At 37.4% G+C, this 18,482-nt stretch overlaps 1 protein-coding gene across 2 annotated transcripts in view; it reads right to left on the bottom strand.

Moving 5' to 3' along the window:
- Window positions 1-968: 968 nt before the first annotated feature.
- atp13a3 (ATPase 13A3) overlaps window positions 969-18,482 on the bottom strand; it is a 39,651-nt gene continuing 22,137 nt past the window's right edge. Inside the window, exons 14-34 of one of the 2 annotated variants that reach the window (XM_056378174.1) lie at window positions 17,488-17,676; window positions 17,130-17,191; window positions 16,191-16,341; window positions 15,812-15,931; window positions 15,419-15,436; window positions 14,940-15,093; window positions 14,566-14,686; window positions 13,764-13,888; window positions 12,288-12,448; window positions 11,820-11,948; window positions 11,607-11,686; window positions 11,308-11,350; window positions 11,104-11,213; window positions 10,705-10,801; window positions 10,538-10,610; window positions 10,263-10,440; window positions 9,836-10,014; window positions 9,635-9,723; window positions 9,295-9,375; window positions 8,354-8,440; window positions 969-6,886 (exon numbers count right to left, since the gene is read on the bottom strand). In XM_056378174.1, the coding sequence (XP_056234149.1) occupies window positions 6,692-6,886; window positions 8,354-8,440; window positions 9,295-9,375; window positions 9,635-9,723; window positions 9,836-10,014; window positions 10,263-10,440; window positions 10,538-10,610; window positions 10,705-10,801; window positions 11,104-11,213; window positions 11,308-11,350; window positions 11,607-11,686; window positions 11,820-11,948; window positions 12,288-12,448; window positions 13,764-13,888; window positions 14,566-14,686; window positions 14,940-15,093; window positions 15,419-15,436; window positions 15,812-15,931; window positions 16,191-16,341; window positions 17,130-17,191; window positions 17,488-17,676 (2,442 nt within the window). In that variant the 3' untranslated portion in view covers window positions 969-6,691. The remainder of the gene's footprint in view (window positions 6,887-8,353; window positions 8,441-9,294; window positions 9,376-9,634; window positions 9,724-9,835; window positions 10,015-10,262; window positions 10,441-10,537; window positions 10,611-10,704; window positions 10,802-11,103; window positions 11,214-11,307; window positions 11,351-11,606; window positions 11,687-11,819; window positions 11,949-12,287; window positions 12,449-13,763; window positions 13,889-14,565; window positions 14,687-14,939; window positions 15,094-15,418; window positions 15,437-15,811; window positions 15,932-16,190; window positions 16,342-17,129; window positions 17,192-17,487; window positions 17,677-18,482) is intronic. The other variant, XM_056378175.1, reaches the window with a different exon arrangement.

Here is an 18,482-nt window from a genome sequence, read left to right as displayed (position 1 = left end):
AGACTTAATCTGTTTGATAACACACAACCTTGAAACAAACTGCCCATGGGCAGTTTCCTGGTTTTCCATGTTGGTAATCTATCATTTGTGGAATAATTTACCTAGGCTAGAGTGATAATTTATAATGTCCTCAGATGATTATAAAATAAGCATAATGATATCTTCATAGAAAAAACAGACACTATACAGTGCTTACTGCAATTCACTGTAGCATACATGTGAAATGAAAATGATGTTGTCATCCCTACTTGAAGTTTGGTACATAAGAATGCCATGAATTGTGAGTAATTCCCTCAAAGTCTGCAACCTTGCAGACATGTGTAAAGTTAGCAATAGACACCATCCTGAGAGCTATCTGTAAGTTGGACATTAAAATTGGCAATACTTAACACGTAACTTGAATAAACGGTTTAGCTATGCATTAGACAAAATGCAATTGAGATTAAGGCACACAGGACCTTATGTAAGACATATTTGTGCACTTTAAGGTGAGTGCAAACATCAGCGAGGGCAGGAACTGCACAACACTGAAGCTGTACAGTTTATTTCCCAATTCAGGAGCAGGATCCTCCAAACTCAACATTTCTGGAAAGACTGCATAAAATGGATTAACAAGGCTTGTCAAATTTCAAAGGCTCTTCAAAATGAGGTATCCTGTGCCTGAATTTTGAGGACACAACCTGCGTAACCTTCACAGCCATTAGGATACCACAATCCATTATGAGCTATTCACTTGTTTACACTTAGGTGATCCATGTCAGCTTGTTAAACTAGTAAAGTCTTGTGACCAATTCACATTTACCAGGTACTGCACTCAGGAAAACTCTATAAACAATATACTTTGAATTTCTTCTACATGTTGACAACTCATACCCATTCTCTACATACAACCATGTACTTTTCTGTAGTTTCTGCAGCATTGTGGAGAATGACAATGGAGACAAAGTAATTGTAGACTTGCAACAGTGTGTTTTCAGAACATTTATTGAAAAGAAAGAAATCAAGATAAATCTGAAATACAATCCTCAGGGAAAAAGAAATGGAAATAAATAAAAAATAAATTATAAAGTACAAAAATTTTCAAAAAAATGTACATCTCTGCCAATAACAAAAACACATATACCCCAGGTGAGCCTCTTTCTGAGGTATGGGAGCTGCAAATAAAAAGCACACCAATTAAACTCTACTGAAAGAGCTGACATACAGATGGACTGTAATAAATCTTTTCTTTTTTTTTTTTACCAACAATATATTTTCATTCAGTTTGGGTATCAACTTCTATTATTTTCTCTGTTCATTACAAATAGACATTTCCCTGAGGAAACAACATCCACATGAGGGTTCAAACACTCAGTGGCTGACTCAATCTAAATGCCATTCAATGGTTTGTTTAAAATACATGATGTGACTAAGAGGCCAATGCTAACTGTCAACAGTCGGTATATGTTGTACCTGTGTAAGAGCATAGAGGTTTCAGCATAAAAATCAATTGCTTTGACATAGCTGTGTCACAATAAAAGGCAAAACTACGTAAGAGAAAAGCAATAGTATTTACACTTTGCACATCATTAAATTGATGAATTTTCTGTATCAAGGTGCACGATAATGACAGAGCTGAGACCGAATCATTTTGCCCCTAGCAGCAATATAATCACATCTACAACAGACTGCTGATACGAGCAGCAATGCACATTCTTTTTTGCCAATTTCATAATTTTACACAGATGCAAAAGATTTTTAATAGGTTCTAGACAAAAAAAGTAAAATGTGTATATTGGATGATTTGACAGAAAAGTAACAAGATTGTCGCATGTTTCTCAAATTCTGAATTTGCAGAGATGAGGTGCTAAATACACTACATCAGTTGAATTCCCTTCTTGTGTCAGATCCTTGGTTTTATACAAAGCATTGAGACAAATAAGGAGAAAAAAAAAGCTGAGAAGTAGATCTACTATAGGAACCTGCAAAAACTATTTTTTCCATTCAGTTTGGTTCAAGTTCAACTTCTTTCAAACTCTAAAGTAGACATTTGCTCCATTATTTTTAACCAAGACAGAACAAATATTGATCCAAGTGCCCCAATCATACTTCACAATAACTGATTGAAATTGTGAAATAAATGCCCAGGATTCATGCCCAAATAAAGAATATCCAAGCTAAAGCCTCAACAAAAGTCAAAGTACAAACAAATCTAATAGACAGTACAAATCAAAAATTGACAAACAACTGATTGTAACACAGTACCAAAATAGCAGACAAAGACACACCAGCCCTTTGATAATCCAAAAACCATACATTTTTATAACTAAAACTTTTTTGACTTTTATGCACACACTAGAAATGTACATCTCATATATACAGATAGAATCCATCTTATAATATTATTATCAGTGTTTAAAGTCAACTTCAGCTGAGACAAATCAGATTTGACAGAACTGAACACAGGCTAAAATAAACTTTTTTTTTTCTTTTTTCTTTTTTCTAACGATGTGATGAAAGGTCTTTGGAAACAGAATCAATAACCATAGTATTGCATTGCATTAAATTTTGCTCTTTACACAACATTCAATTTTAGCCTCAGTAGGTATTTAGAGAAAAACAATTAAACCCTGAAAGCAAAGAAGAAAAAAAAAAAAACAGAATATTCAGAAGCATAGAAACCCATGTGGCTCATGTTTGGGCACATCAGCAACATTTTTTTAAATCCCACAAAAATAACAAATTGAGTCTAAGATTTTTTTAACAAAATATCATAATTCTTCTGCAAACTGGCACAACAATGTCCATTTGAGGATGTTATGCTTTTCTTACCAGTTTTATCGACTATACATCTGTCTTCTCACACTGACAATTTGCCCACACAATACTATAACAAAATACTATCACTTTCCTCATCAAATAAACAATGCATCTATGAAAACTATTGTCACATGTCATATTTGAAAAAATAAAAAAAAAGTTTGGATCACAAGTTTCATATGCATTGGAATATTATTACAAGGATCTTAATCGACAATGGCTTTTAGCAACTGAGCAATGTCAGACGTGTTATAAGTGATGTTATGGAAATCTATTGTGACTGTTTCTATATGTATAAAATTATTAATAATTAATGGACAAGCTAAAGGTGATGCTATATGTCATACAAAAATCAGATAAAAGTGTTTTTGCCAGACTTTTGAGAAATAATTTGCTCAATGTTGTCATTGGAGAGGAAGTAACTTTACATTTACTTGACATTCTTTAGACACGGTGACTCATAACCACTGAGTTGCACTATGAAAATACTTTGAGACACACACTATTTGAAATGATTAACATGAAATCATATAATTCTTAAAAGGCAGAGTGCTAAGTTATACTGACAGTGGGAACGAGCTGCATGTATGTTGGTGTTTTTTCTTTAAAGTGATTCTCTATCCTAAATCTGCATTTTCACAATCAAACATTACCTCTGGTGGCTTTAGGAAGTTTGTAGCTTTCTCTTATAGTGGCTGTGGTAATCTTGTGTCAGTCATAATGATTTCTAAATGGTACCAATTTTCATGGCTGAATAAAGTATTAAAATGGAAAAATACTTCCTCAATCCACTGATGAAGTGTAAACTGCTTCTCTGCTGTTCATCTGTTTGCTCAGTACATCATTACTGGAATTTAATTCTACCGATTTCTCGCAGTAAGGTTTAATTAAGAAAGAAACTACAAACTTTTACAGCCGCTTTCAAAGTCTACAGGAGTGTTTGAAGAATACTTTCAGAACAGATTTTGGCGAGCATCACTTTAAACGTCAAAGAAACAGCAGTGAACATAAAATATAGCCCTTATCTCTCTATGCAGGTAGCCTATGTGCAATACATGAATACAACTGTACATGGTAATCTGCATCTATTTTATGCAGGGTGTGCTGTTGCGTGGATCTTTTGAATGTGCCAAGAGCAGCGAGCAATTGGGATGCACAATTCCTTACCTTAATTTACTATCACACTTTTAATCAGTCTTCCATAGGAAGAAATTTTGTTTAAATAAAAAAAAAAAAGAAAGAAAGAAAGAACTGGCTTTCTGAAGCCAATCTGATGTGAGTTTGTAGATGTAGGATTCTTTGATTCATATGGTCTCATGCATGTAAATTAACTGTTAACCAGTCAGATTCATGCTGCTTCTTGTGTAGATTTTTCTATTTTTTAAATTTTTTTTAAATTTTTTATAAACAGACATGTGAATGTCAATGTTTTTTAATTCTACAGTAATGCTGTATATTTGTAGTAATATTTCTAGTATTTCAACCATCTAGTCTTTCAAGTCTTCAGAACATGACAAATAGTGAAATGGCGTCATGCAAATCTTGGTATGCTTTCAGGTTCCTGTCTGATGTCAGAAGTTGAGAGGACAGGGCTCACAGATGCAAAAACACAAGATTAATGGTTTATAGCGGCCCACGAGGTTGCAGAGCTCATTACACACTAGAAAGCAACTTTTTGATGGATGAAAATCATTTAGTATGTAGGCAAGCTATGTTGGCTTTAATATTACAGTACAGCTGAAGTTGATGAGAATTTAGTCATTAGCTTTAGAGGTATCTTGTTATGAACTGAAGTGTTGTTGACTGGTTGGTGGCATGACATGGAAAATACAGCAAGGAGCTACAAAAAATAAATGAATGTCTGTGCCATGGGTCATGGCAATGCATCCAATAGTTTTTGAGATATATCAGTCTGGACCAACAGACCAATGGATTGACTATGCTAGCATGGCTAAATTGACAGTTCCTTTTGTTACTGTCTTTTTTTTCTTTTTTTTCATTTTTTGACTTTTCTACATAATATCTTTGTTAAAAACCAGAAAGGTAAACTCTGACAAACTGACAAACATGATGGATAGTCTGCCACAGGTCCCAGCCTGTGTGTGAGAGTGGATCAGCACATCTCACTGCCCTCTTAAAGTTCTTTACTTTTTAAAAGCCATAATGTTCTGAATGTGTATTAACATTATGGCCTCATTATTTTATGCTTTCAATCATCATCAGCCTGCGATGTATTATGTATTGAAATTTTAAAAGCCTACTTTTTCTAAACCTACCTTGCCTACTTATATTGTCAACACAACATTTTTTGTTTACATGAATTTAAATTAAAGTTGGCCGGGCACAACAGTATGACTTTCAGACGCCACGTCACACGACACCAGGCCTACAAATACTTTACATGTGTCTTATGAAAAAATATTTTCACTTATTGTGCAGTTCCCAAATCTTATGAAATCTGGACGGACCTGATCTTATTCTCTAAACTTTCCGAGACCTGTATAATCTGCTCTTGACAACCAATTTGATATGCATATTTTTGTGTTTATTATAAAATGTGAATATAAACTTCTGCCTGGGGTGTGCAATTTAACAAGACAGACTACAGCTGTTCATTGTTCCCAATTTTCTACAATTCTCGGTGTGCTTAAAAGAGTATTTGAATACTGGCTTCAAATAAGTAATCACTGGGGGTCCCATAGTAAGATTTAAAAATATTTTTGGTTATCACTCTGTCCTCTCTAATGAGTGTTTCCCAGGTGGTTATGCTAGCTCATTAAAATGACGCAATATAAACGTACATTAGATGTATAAGACCACTACACAGTAGCAATCAGAGCCTGCACTGCCCACAACAGGTAAGACGTAGCTATTCATTGTGTGAACATCCTAAAAGCGGGATGATGGCTGCTCAGAAATACAAACACAGAATGAACATCTGCATGCTGCTCTATGATCACATCATACTGAGTTGGTCAGTGCAGCCACCTACAGGTTTCTATCCATTATTCTGTGCACATTCAACTCTACCAGCCTTTCCACTTCTAATAACAGAATCTCTCCATTTTCAAAGTGGAACCTCTTTCTTCTGCCCTCTTCTTCAAACTCCACCTTTATCAACCATTCCTCTTACTCGCCATTCCAGCCAGAGTGGGTTGCACTGAAGTAAAGTACAACCCTTCAACTGGGCTAGCATCTGTTTCATCCTATACTCTACTTCTCTATTTTCTATATTTTCAGGGCAGTGATCTTTCTGAAAGTCCCATGCATGATATCAGACTATATTACTCAAAATGGATATCTAGTACTGTGGTGCTAATGAAATCTGAAGAGCGGGCTATTTTTAACAATGGTATAATGGCAATTACTTTCTAGCATTTAACACCATTCCATCTGACAGCATGTTTGTCAGAAGCTATTTCTCAAGTGGAGTGGAACTTTGGCTCTCTTTTAAACCGCTTTCAGACAGATAATCTTAAGAGGTCATCGTGCTAATTCAACCTGTTTTAACAATCCTCCTCCCAATGTGGGCTGCCTGCTGCTCAGCTTTGGTGGACTCACATTGCAATAAGGGGTGGGAATTAAATTTGATGTTACGGATGTTTGAATGACATTTAAACATAAGCAAGAGAGACCTGAGCGCGCGCAAGTGGGCGAGACACAGAGAGAGCAAGTACTGAGAGAACTGAAGCTTAACTTTATTTGGTACTTATGTGTAATTCTATGGTTTTTGCAGTAATGTCTCTGGAACTACAGTATCAGACGCAAGTCTCTGTGAACGGTGACGACAAGCAATCATCCTGTGACAATTTTACGTGAAGAGGTTGAATGTGCATTCACTAAGCACCCATATGAAAGGTGAGATTGAATACTGTGAGGGGCTGTGGTGGTGCTAGGAGTTGATCATAATTTGATAGGTGGAACCATTTTCTGGGCGGGGTTTGGCTTCAGTGGTGGTGGTTGGCTTTGGAGGCCAGTCGGGGTCCACACTGAGCTCCTGGGCCAGATGCATGTAGCGGGCCTTGGGCGTCTTGCGTGGGCAGCAGAGCCAGGACAAACACTTGTACGCCTGCAGGTCAATGCCCCCCTGAAAACACCACAACCCCAAAAATAATAAATAAATAAATAAAATAAAAATACCAGTGAAAGGAGGAAAGGGAGGAATGAAAAGCGGTGTCATACTTTGTTCAGGTTTTCTTAAACATTTTTACCGACAGTGGCATGCTACTTTATAACTGCCGCATGCAAAATATGAAACTGGAGGAGCCATTTGTGTGATACACAGGCACATTTCTTTACACTGGTAAACTACAACAAGTGTGCATGCATGCAAGTCATTCAAAACAAAATTGAGCATGATAATAGTTTGAAGGAGTTGGCAGTAGACAGCTTAAAGGGTGAGCCTTCTACTTAAAAACAAGCTCATGGAGTCAAAGATCAAACAAATAAAGGATTCCAAAGCAAATCTTTACAGATCAAAAAAAATAAAATAAGTAAAAATTTAAGGCTAGCCTGCTTCAATTGTAAAGCTACTGTACTTCATAGGAACCACTGACAGTGTTGACTGACAGAGTTAGGTAACGAGGAAACTAAGGGAAAGTGCAGTAATAGAGCTTGGTAGGAAGTGGAGGCGCAGTAAATGGGACAAAGGAGGTGGCAAGCAATCATACTTCTAGGGAAAAAGTAATAGGAGATATCCAACGCTTTGAAAATGTAGTTAATGTTTTTCCACAAGAATGTGTATGGTACACATTTGCACATATAAAAACTTGATACTTACTTTGCACTTGGAGCAAATTCAGTAATTTTAATTGTAGTAGTGTATATCACATCCTTTAAAAGGTTGATCTCGCAGATAAAAAGGTTTAAATTGCTTTAAATACTATCATGCCTGGTCTGGCTGGATGATTTCTTCTGTTACTTTCTTTAATTTTGGCAGCTGGCTAGAAAAGAAATGGTGCACTAACTCCAACATCTCATCTCTTGTGCATCAGATTGCTTCCTCTCTAATCTTTGTTCTGCCTGACAATTTAAATTTTTTCTTATGTCTTAAATTTTGAAATTTTTTAGCAACACATGACTCAGAAATGTAACATACTGACAACTGAGCGTGATGGTTTTTACCACCTTGTTAAAAGCACATGTTATATGGTTATATTCTTATGAGTGAGAGCACTTGACCACGAGTCTCGAATTAAACCAATGACTTCCCAGTCATAGACCCATTTATCTCAATGTAAATGTGTTTATCAGTGAGCTTCAGCAAGAATGTTATAAAGTAAACCAATTATCCTGAAAAGCAGTTATGAAGCTTATCTCACAACAGCGGTTTGGAGTATAACTGTAACTAAGCCCTCAACAGAGTGCCCATTAGAAGAACATGAGAGGATATATCAGGATGAGACTGATGTCTCACACATGCATGTCTTGGTTAGAGGTTACAATAGAAAGGTGCACTCTGTAACATTAGAGAAAGAAGTGGGGACAGAAAGAAGGAATACCACACAAGAGGAAAATGAAAGGGCTAGAGAAGAAGGTGTCAGATTTTCCCAACCTGTGGTGTCGGGGCGACAGGAGTGATGCTGCCCTGTTTGTCTCGGCTGAACACAAGCTTCCATAAGACGATGTCAAGGATGAAGGTCTATGGAATAGCGCAGTGGGCAGGGGAAAGAATTACAGAGAGGCTAATTTGATTTCACATAGCTCCTGCTATTTTTTTTTTTTCTTTTGCACAGAGGTCTTCAATTATGTTTGCACAGCCACATTGTATTGAAGCTTTATCATGTGTGGCAATTTTTTTTTTTTTCCATGAAGTTGTGTGTTAATCATTACATGTGATGTTAAAATTAAATTAAACAAAATTAGTAAGAAGAGAGTGCATGGATACCATTGTATCAAAATACTGAAAACTCTGCAAATGTTTGATTATGTGCAAAATCATTTTGCTTGATTTCAATTCATTTAAAAAGGTGAAAGGAATTTGCACTGGCAGTTTAGGAAATAGCTTCATCTAAAGTGTCTGCTAAGCAGTGTGTGTATGCAAGGGCAGCCATCTAAAAGGAAGGCAGAGGTGTAGTGATACTGCTCCACTGAGTGTGGCAGGCCAGCATAAACTATCCATTCTCATGCAGTAGTACAGCAATAAGTTATTTTCTTAAAGAGCATCCGTCTGTCCAAAAGTTAGACGAGACAAACAGATGCTGCTTTGAGGAATTTCAAAAGCCTCACTTATACATGCGTTTCATCAAAAAAAAGAAAGAAAAAAAAAATGGTCAAAAACGGTCACATAATTCAAGTATTAACAATTACAGATACCATATTTTGTCTCTTTGAAGACACTAACATTTTCACTTTAGAACATTTCTTCTCACAACACAAGATCAATCCTGCTGTCCAGCTAAGTGAGACAAAGATGAGCACACTGCATGAAAAAACAAAAACTGAACATGAGAAAAACATCTACCGTTACCATGTGTGCATGTGTGTGTGTCTTACCTCCACCACAACAGACACAGCAGCATTGACTAGGATGATGAGGAAGAGTTTTACCCTCCATTCAAACGGGACACAAACAATCTGTACAGAGAGAGAGTGCAAGAGCGAGAGAGAGCGACAGAAAGAGAGAGAGAGAGAGATACTCCAACAATTACCATTAAGAACTCACAAAGTGATCATAACTAATAATGCCTTTCTTAGTGCTTTGTGTATCTACAGCAGTTCAATGAGGCACATATTAATGAACTTACACATGTAATAGTATAAGGCTTGGCATGATAAAAGAAACTGCAGTCTAAACCAGAGCTGAGAAAAGGTGTATATTTTGATGTCTTCTTACCTCAAGAAAGCTGTCAATGGTTTCAACAGGGTGGAACATGATGAACAGGAGGAAAAAATACAAACCCAAGGCAGACAGCACAAAAGGCCCTGGGTAGTGCATACACAAGCACAAACACACACACAAATTTAAAATATAGAAAAAAGAACACTGTAACTACTTTATGACGGACTGATTAGTCTTAAGAGGGAAGTGTCTTACAATTCTTGTAGCTAGGCTGCCTGAAAGGTTTGCCCTTTGAGAAAACGATGGCAACAATGAGATACTGGAAGGAGGAGATATAGAAGAGGCTGGTGTTCTCATAGTTTTGGATGTTGTGGTCGTCCATTTCCGTATCGTTGTGGTCAGAGACATTAATGTGTGATGACGAGTTGCAGGCACTGGGTGAGGACAGAGATTGATTTGAGAAGAACATCAAAATACAGGAATTCTGTTTCATTGAACCAAAAACTAAATTAAAAAATAAGATATAATAAATAAAATGAAACTCATACATACATACATACAAACAAGAGTAATTAAATGGGGTATTCCACGCCAATAAGCATCATGAAATGATAAGGTAAAAAAGCAAGGTAAAATATTTTTGTTAGGTTGCTGTGCATTAGCAATGACAGCAAGTACTCACTCTGCAAAAGGTGTCCAGACTGTGTACCAGGGCTGCTGTCGGACCCAAAGGAATGTAATGGTCTGGAAGCCCAAGCAGATGAGGATCTGGGTCAGCACAGAGAACAACAGAGGCCCTGAGATCAGACCTGACGGTGGCCGACGTGACACAAGCTCTTTCCACGCTGGATTCAGACTCACTGACGAGGAGAAAGGACAGAAAGTAAAGAGAATGCGTGAGATATGACAAAGCTATAATGCAAATTGCCTTATCAATGTTACTCATCTTCTACTTACTGGTAAAGACAATAAGGAGGATGATAGCAACATCAATGAAGAGGAACTGGAAGTCTCCAAGGTTACTGAGGATCTAAGAAACAAAAACAACAGACAGCACAGATCAGACTGTAAATTCATTGGACTTCTCCACAGCTACTATTGATTACGAAAGCAGCAATACGTACAGAGTAGAGGAGAGTGACACTGATATACTGGATAATGCTGTAGAGGGCCATGAACTTGAACACACAGAAGGAGGTGATGAGAGCAGCACGGCCCTCCCTGTAAAAGCAAGCAACCACTGTGTTCATAAGTAGTCATTTTAATCCATTTCAAGAAAAACACTTTAAAACTGCACTATATGAAGGAAAACTAAATGCTCGAACATGAGCATTTTCCAATCACTATATCAATAACCTTTGCATCATTAAAAAATACCTACAAAATTGCAAGTAATAACGACATTATCCGTCTTTGATGATTTTGAGATGAGATTTCCCTTCAAGTTTTATTTCGTATTCGTATTTTCTCTTTTATTTATTTATTTAATGTGTGGCACGCAAATAAATAGAAGGCAAAAAAACCTGATGAGGCTGGGGACACAGGAGATGTTGGGGGTCCTGGAGGTGAAGGGAGAGGCTACAGAGGCCTCGAGCTCTGAGAGAGAGATGCCACCATGAGCCCTCTTCAGAGCCTGGGTGAGGAAAGAGAGAAAGATAGCTTCTAAACAGACTGAAGTCAATTTATGTACATGTTATTGTTACACCAACATTCGTGACTATACATACCCCACAATCATTTGCTCCATCTCCACACATCCCCACAAAGTAGCTGTGAGCAAATGATAAGAAATAAGTGACTCTGTGCTCAATGGTACTATTTTTCTTTCATTAAAAATTCCATTAAAGAAGTTTATTAAAAAAAAAGATTTCTACAATTTTGACTTATGACTTTTACTATTGATGATAATCTAACAGCCTCTCAGCAGAAAGCAGCATACATTATAATATATATAATAAATAAACTTAACAATCCTTGTCAAAGTACTTTGTCATAGCTACACCATGTGTTTGACTTAAATACTCACTCAACGCCCTGCAACGCCTCAATAAGCTGGGTTTTCTGGTCTGGGGCCATTCTGGCAAACACTGTCCCATGCAGCACCAGCTACAAGGCAGAACACATGGTCATAACGGCAGAAACATTAGGTATTGTGTACAGTGGGAACAACTTTAACATTTCTACTCCAGTTACAGAAAAGGTCAGAGTGACATCCATCCTCATTTAAGGGACATCATACCTTTTGAAGCATGTCCGGGAAATGCTCTGCGATTACTGCAAATGATTTTCCATTCATAGCAAAGTGGTAAAGCTCTTGTGTTTTGGGCTCATCTACATGGCACACATCCTCCAGGCTGATGTTCACTTCCTGTAGAGAAAGTACAGATTAGAGCCAAAACATTACAAGAATAAGATACCACATAACCTAAATCATCAATAAGTTAAAAATTAATATATATTATATATATTAATATTTCATAAAGGTTTTATTTGTATTGGATTGCATTATGTAAACAAATTGATTTAGTTGCATTATGTCACAATTTAGTTTTTGAAACTTTTTTATATAAACTGAAAAAGGTATTTGAATTCATTGTATGCCTGCATGCAGTGCGTGTCTGCTTGTGCAAGCCTTTTCATCTGTTGCTCCTGTATGTGTTTTGTGTTTGTGCAGTTATTCGCATTAGTATTAACTCCATCGCCTCACCTCCAGGCAAGATGTCTTGCTCGGCTTGTCAGCATATCTCCAGATGATCTTGGCGGCCTGTCCATCATGGGGAGGGAGGGCATCAGCGATGATGACTGTGTCCTGGGGAGGGATCATTCCACAGTCTCGGGCCACCGAAATCGCTGTCAGCATATTGTCACCTGGAAAGTGAATGGAGTAAACATTTATCACCAAAAGTCCATAAATCAATGATTTGTTTTACTGACACACATCTCCGAATTTTCTTTGAATGGTCAAACCATTAACTGTCCAGTAAAAAGCCCAAAGCTGTAACCTCAGAACTACCCAAATGAGTCTCTTGAATTATGTTCCTCCATCTGTTCTTTGTCTGCCTCTCCTACAAATAGAGTTTTCCTGCTTGTGAGTGATGGTAGAATGGTGAATAGAAATACAAGCTCATTGTGCTGGAGCACTTTACTACCACAAGGGGACACTATCAAATGGGTTTGAGGTGTGATGGCACAGGCTGTGTTTGCAAAAAACATATACATACAGATACATACATATATACATACATCAGAATAGATTATAAAATCTTATTGCTTGTTTTTAAATCACTGAACAGCCTGGCTCAATCTTATATCATTGAACTTCTCACCCCATATATCCCTGCTTGCTCTCTTAGATCTGCAAATCATCTGTTGTGCTCAGTTCCAAGGGCAATGCTTGAGACAGAGGGTGGTAGGGCATTTGCTGTGAGGGCTCCTAAACTGTGGAATAATCTCCCGTTGAGAATTAGGCAAGCTACCTCAGTGTCCTCTTTTATAAAACAATTTCCTTTATAAAAAGGCTTTTAAATGAGTTTCTGTTTGTATTATGCTATTATTGTTTTTATCATTTGAAGGCTTGTATTTCATTGCCTTTTATCTATACATCATGATTGCACCGTTTCTTTTTGACTGTGAAGCACTTTGTAAACTTGTCTTTCGAAAAGTGCTATACAATTAAAATGTATTCCTCTTATTATAATTATCATACAAATACCATGTAGTATGTGCAGACCATGAATCACTCATGAATTCTAAATTCACTTTCAGCTTCAATCTTCACACGACAGAGGAAAATGTGAAAGCAAAGGATATAAAGTAAAGAAGAAAAACAACAACAAATGATCCTCTGGTGGACACTGGAGTTAGTTTGTGCCAGTTAGACTGAGCAGCCTAGAAATGTTATTAGTTGAGATTATAGGTACAGCTGAGTAAATACCAGAGGGACTAAATCTAACCAGTGACAAAACACATGAGATTACCAAATTTACTGTGCTCTTTGTGTGATAGCAATTCAAGAGGTTTAACCAGCTAGAGGAAGAAGTGTAAAGTTTGTGTGTACAGGTATTGTAAGTTAATGTTTACAAATTTGTGTGTTTTGCATTTCTAATTAGGGACTGCCATGATGCAAATACTGTCCTAGTTTTAGGCCGTGTGTACATATGTAGACATGTGTGGGTGCTCTTACCAGTAACCATGACAGTGCGGATATTGGCCTGGTGAAGGTCCTGGAGCACCGCTGGGGTTTCTGCCTTCAGTTTGTTCTGCATAATGATCAGACCCAGGAACTCCATGTTTGTCTCTATGTGATCCCTAGTTCAAAGGAAGATATGTACAAATCAGTAATTAGGTGTCCAGTCCAAAAAGCTTCAAATACAAAATAGTATTGGGGACACACATACTATTGCGCTCAACATCAACTTGTCTATGTTTCATCATTTTGAGTACACACTTTGCTCGACACAGGAAGCCCTTTATTACGTTTTCTTATTTACACTCAGTAAGCATGTTATTAGGAACAGCATACTGAGTATGGCCTCCCTTTCCTCTCAAAACAGCCTCAGTTCTTCTTGGCATTGATTCAACAAAATGTTGGAAACATTCCTTTGAGATTCTGGTCCATGTTGACATGACTGCATCACATCATTTCAGCAGATTTATCTGCTGCACATTCATGCTGCCAATCTCCTGCTCTACCACATCCCAAAACTACTGGATTCAGATCTGGTGACTATATAGGCCAATGAAGTGCACTGAACTTATTGTCATGTTCATGAAACCAGTTTGAGATGGTTTTTGGTTTGTGACATGGTGCATTACCATGCTGGAAATAGTCATTAAAGGATGGACATATACAGGTATAAGAGTGTCAAACATCACTGGTGTGAAGTAGGATGCTCAAATGGAGCAGCAATCCTCAGATATGGTTCTCTGGAAGGGTAAATTAGTTGAAATCAAGGTCAAAAGCAACAACAAACAGTAAATGCTACCTATTAATGTTCTGAACTTTGTGCCACGTGAGTTTGGATTCGAGTCGACGGTGAGCCAGAGCAATCACCCTGAAACCCTGCTTGGTGTAGCCCTCCAAAACCTCTGCAAAATTTTCTGGCACTGCAGAGAGACAGGTAGACAGTGGAGAAATGATTAACATCAGAGAGGTGCAAACAGCAGGAAAATAAGAGATCAAAATTATATGGCTTTTGTGCTCAGGTCAGGGATCAGAGGTTACCAAAATTTACAGATACTGTACTGATTATATTTGATGCACTAAACCCCTACACATTTGGCAGGCTAGTGGGCTAAAATAAAACATAGTGCACTTCCCAGTGCTGGTGAACACCATAGGAGTTAGTGCACACCTCACCTGTCTCTTTCTTGCAAAGACTTGCCACCACCTCTGGCGCCCCCTTTGTGTACGCATTCATACGTTTCTCCCCCAGCAGACGAGCAACCACACTCATTCTCTGGAGAGCTGAGGAAAAAGGAAACTGGCGCACAATACCTATCTCATACGCTGACTGCACATGCACACACACAGGCACACGCACACACACAGACAGAAAATAACTGTATCATTTATGTCAAGGGGAAAAGGCTGATTGATACTGAAAATATGGATAATGCTAAACTGACATAGGTGACCAAATTGAGAAGCATTTGAGGTATCCTCTATGTTAGTATGGAAGATCAGTGTATGGACAAGTCTACATTTTTGCCAACATTAACAATATAAGTCCACTGTTCATGCTTACAGTTCTTTAAGATAGACCTGTGCCGTTCATTCTAATGGAAACAAAGACAAATTTGATTACTACATTTTGAAAAAGGAAGCAGACTTCTTACCGAGAGCTCATAGAGTTCCTAGAATGAGAAAAAGAGCAGACAGAGATAAGCTGGTGAGAAAACATAATGTAAAGACAAAAAAAACAATCATTAAGTAATAATGTTGCCTGTTGTTATTGTATACAATGATAGTAGTGTCTATGTTGCAGTGTTTGTTTTCATTACAGCCAATATACTGTGGATTTAGGTCAGTTAAAACACAACCTCAATTAGGCTGACTACAAAACAAATCCAAAAATTTTAAATAAAATCTTTTAAGACCTCTCTCAACCACTAATATTAGATTGATATATATTTCACTTTTTCTTTATGTTCATAGGATAAAAATGATTTACGATTTTAAGATATTTCTCAGACTTCTATCCTGTTGAACAACTGGGTTGCTGTGCGTACCATGTCCTGTTCTTGAGATACGGCAGGCTCTGGGGGCAACAGCTGCTTTGGGGGTCGAACCACAGTGGGCATGATACGGTTGTGGAGAGATGTTTCCTCCTCAGTGGCCTCTTCCAGGATCTGGGCAATCAAAGGTTTAGAGAAAACATGAATCACAAAAATGTCAATGAAACAAAAAATATAGATATAAAGAAACATACTTGACACAATAAGTATCTTTCAGATTCACTCTCTCTCTACACAAATAGCCTACGCATAAAATGGATTCCATATGGCTGTTGGTCCCAATATATCTTTTTAAGGGTGGTCTGACTTATGACATTTCCATTGTCAGGCCCTGGACAACTTTAAGCTTATGGATTGACATAGAATAACTCACCCAGCCTGTAGCCTCAAACATTTTGAGGTCCAGTGGGTCTCCAGACAGCTGGCCCTCTATTTTGGTAAGAGAGTGGCAAGTGGCCATGCAAGCCACAAACTGGGACTTGACAAGGTTCTCCTTGTAGGCATTTTCCTCCGACAGGTGGAAACTGGACAGACAGGAGAGGTAGGTGGATAGATGACAAGTTTTACTCAGACAAATACATATTTTTATTAAATGAAAAATATAAATCATAATGAGAATGAAAATGCATGTATGAATGTATAAAAAACAACTGGTGTAATATCAATGTATGATTATAGACAAGGTGGACAAAGTACACAACTTTATTACTGGAGTCAAAGTATAAATACTCCTGGTCAAATATTACTACTTATTACAGTACAAGTGAAAGTTGATTACTTGAGTTAAAGTACTGGTGTACGTTCTTTTAAAAATGCTATGCTAAAAGTATTCAAAAGTCGCCTACATTCTTTATGTCAATGCATTGTTGCGTTGTTCAACAGTACATTTACAGAATTTAAAAACTCTGAAACACCTACTTACTTGTAGAAGACGTAGGATAAAAAGCTTCTAGAATATGTTACGAAGCCTATAGAAATGGCCATGAAAACCCAATTGAATGCACAAATGAACAGTCATTGTCATTTTGTTTTTTTTTTGAAAATTTTGCTAATAATCCTGTATCTTGATAGTTAGTAGTAATCTAGTTCAGCTTTTTGAAAGAACCACATTTTCAGCAAATTCAAGGTCCATCAGGGTCTCGTTAGCATTTTTATTTAAATTTAAGTGTCTGAACATCAAAAACATAAGGAAATGTAACCATCAGCAGGAAGATTTTGTAAATATTTAAAATATTTGTCACCAATGCAGCCTGAAATTGACTAAAACAGTAGTAGTTTCAGGTGTGCTAAATTGGAGTAAAGACCAGCTTACCTGCCATTCTCAACTCTCTGGACTCCCCACAGGTCTAATCCATCTTCTGTCAGAGTTCCCGTCTATAAATAGAAAGTAAGTAGAATAGAATTTAATTGAATAGATGGGTTCTGCATCACCCCACAAACCAAAGGCAGGTGGAATTAATTTGGGTAACATCAATAGTTACTTCTTCATATCATCATACCAACTCAGACATCCACAATATGACTAATTCTTTGGTAACTCAAGTCTCACTACTATTCATATCACCATGTTTCTGTTTATTTTCTTTCATTTCAGATGTGTAATGTCTTCTGGCCTTGATTGAAACATTTGACTGAGAAAAAACAGCAGTCATACAACCTCTAATGCTCACCTTGTCAAAGCAGACCAGATTGATTTGCCCACAGATATTGATCCTTTGTGGGCTGATGCAGAAAATGCCAATGTGTTTGAGGCGTCGCTGGGCGTACACAATGCCAGCTGTCATGGCAGCTGGCAGAGCTGGTGGCACAGTTATTGTGATGATGTCCAGGGACTCAATGATGATGGTCTTAGCTGGCACCTAGGGAAGGCAAAAAGTAGAACATTTTTATGCATGTCTCATAATCACTTAGTCTTTGATTATCATCTCTCAAACTATAAATCAGGTAGGGATTCACAATTCACTCTCACTCGTTTGTTGGTAGGGCTGCTAAAATTCTGGTTTCAGACTCAAATATGTGGCCTCTCCAAACATGAGCTGCAGAAATCCACTTTAGGCTTGACCAGTGTGGAACAACAAAGTTTCTCCAGGGTATGTTTCTCCCCTGATTGTTCATATTAACAACAAATCCAAATAAATGACCCAAACAGGCTGATCCTTTAAGTCTGGCGCTAATCCTACCAAAAGCCTAGAATGCAAACTAACGTCTCACACAGTTCATGTTCTGCAACACGCAGAGATCCACTAATATATTACAGCGCTGTGTGTTGCTCAAAAACGTTTTGTGCAATGTTGCATTAAGGGAAAGGAATATCTTTTCCACTGGACTCATTGGGTGACTCTCAAAAAGGACAGCTGTTTTGGCATTTCACAACTGAAATTTTAATTGACTTTACACTTTTAGAACAAACCCAAAATGTTTTTTCTTGGAATTCAAATAAAAAAAAACAAAAAACTAACACAAACTGACTTATTGTAACTGTCTTATTAGTCCCATTACTATTATTAGTTTTATACATCTTTATGTGGAACTTGTATTATGCTTTGTTCTCTTTCTTCAATCTCTCTCTCCCTCTTCAGCCGCCTAGTGGGCAAACATCTCTCAACTCAGTTTAAGCTGCAGCCACAGTGAGCCTTTCATTCATAAGCAGATTAAACTGTTGAAC

This window comes from Seriola aureovittata, chromosome 6 (assembly GCF_021018895.1).
Source record: "Seriola aureovittata isolate HTS-2021-v1 ecotype China chromosome 6, ASM2101889v1, whole genome shotgun sequence".
Taxonomy (NCBI): domain Eukaryota; kingdom Metazoa; phylum Chordata; class Actinopteri; order Carangiformes; family Carangidae; genus Seriola; species Seriola aureovittata.
The sequence above is the reverse complement of the archived record's forward strand: the minus strand, read 5'-3'. Positions and strand labels throughout refer to the sequence as shown.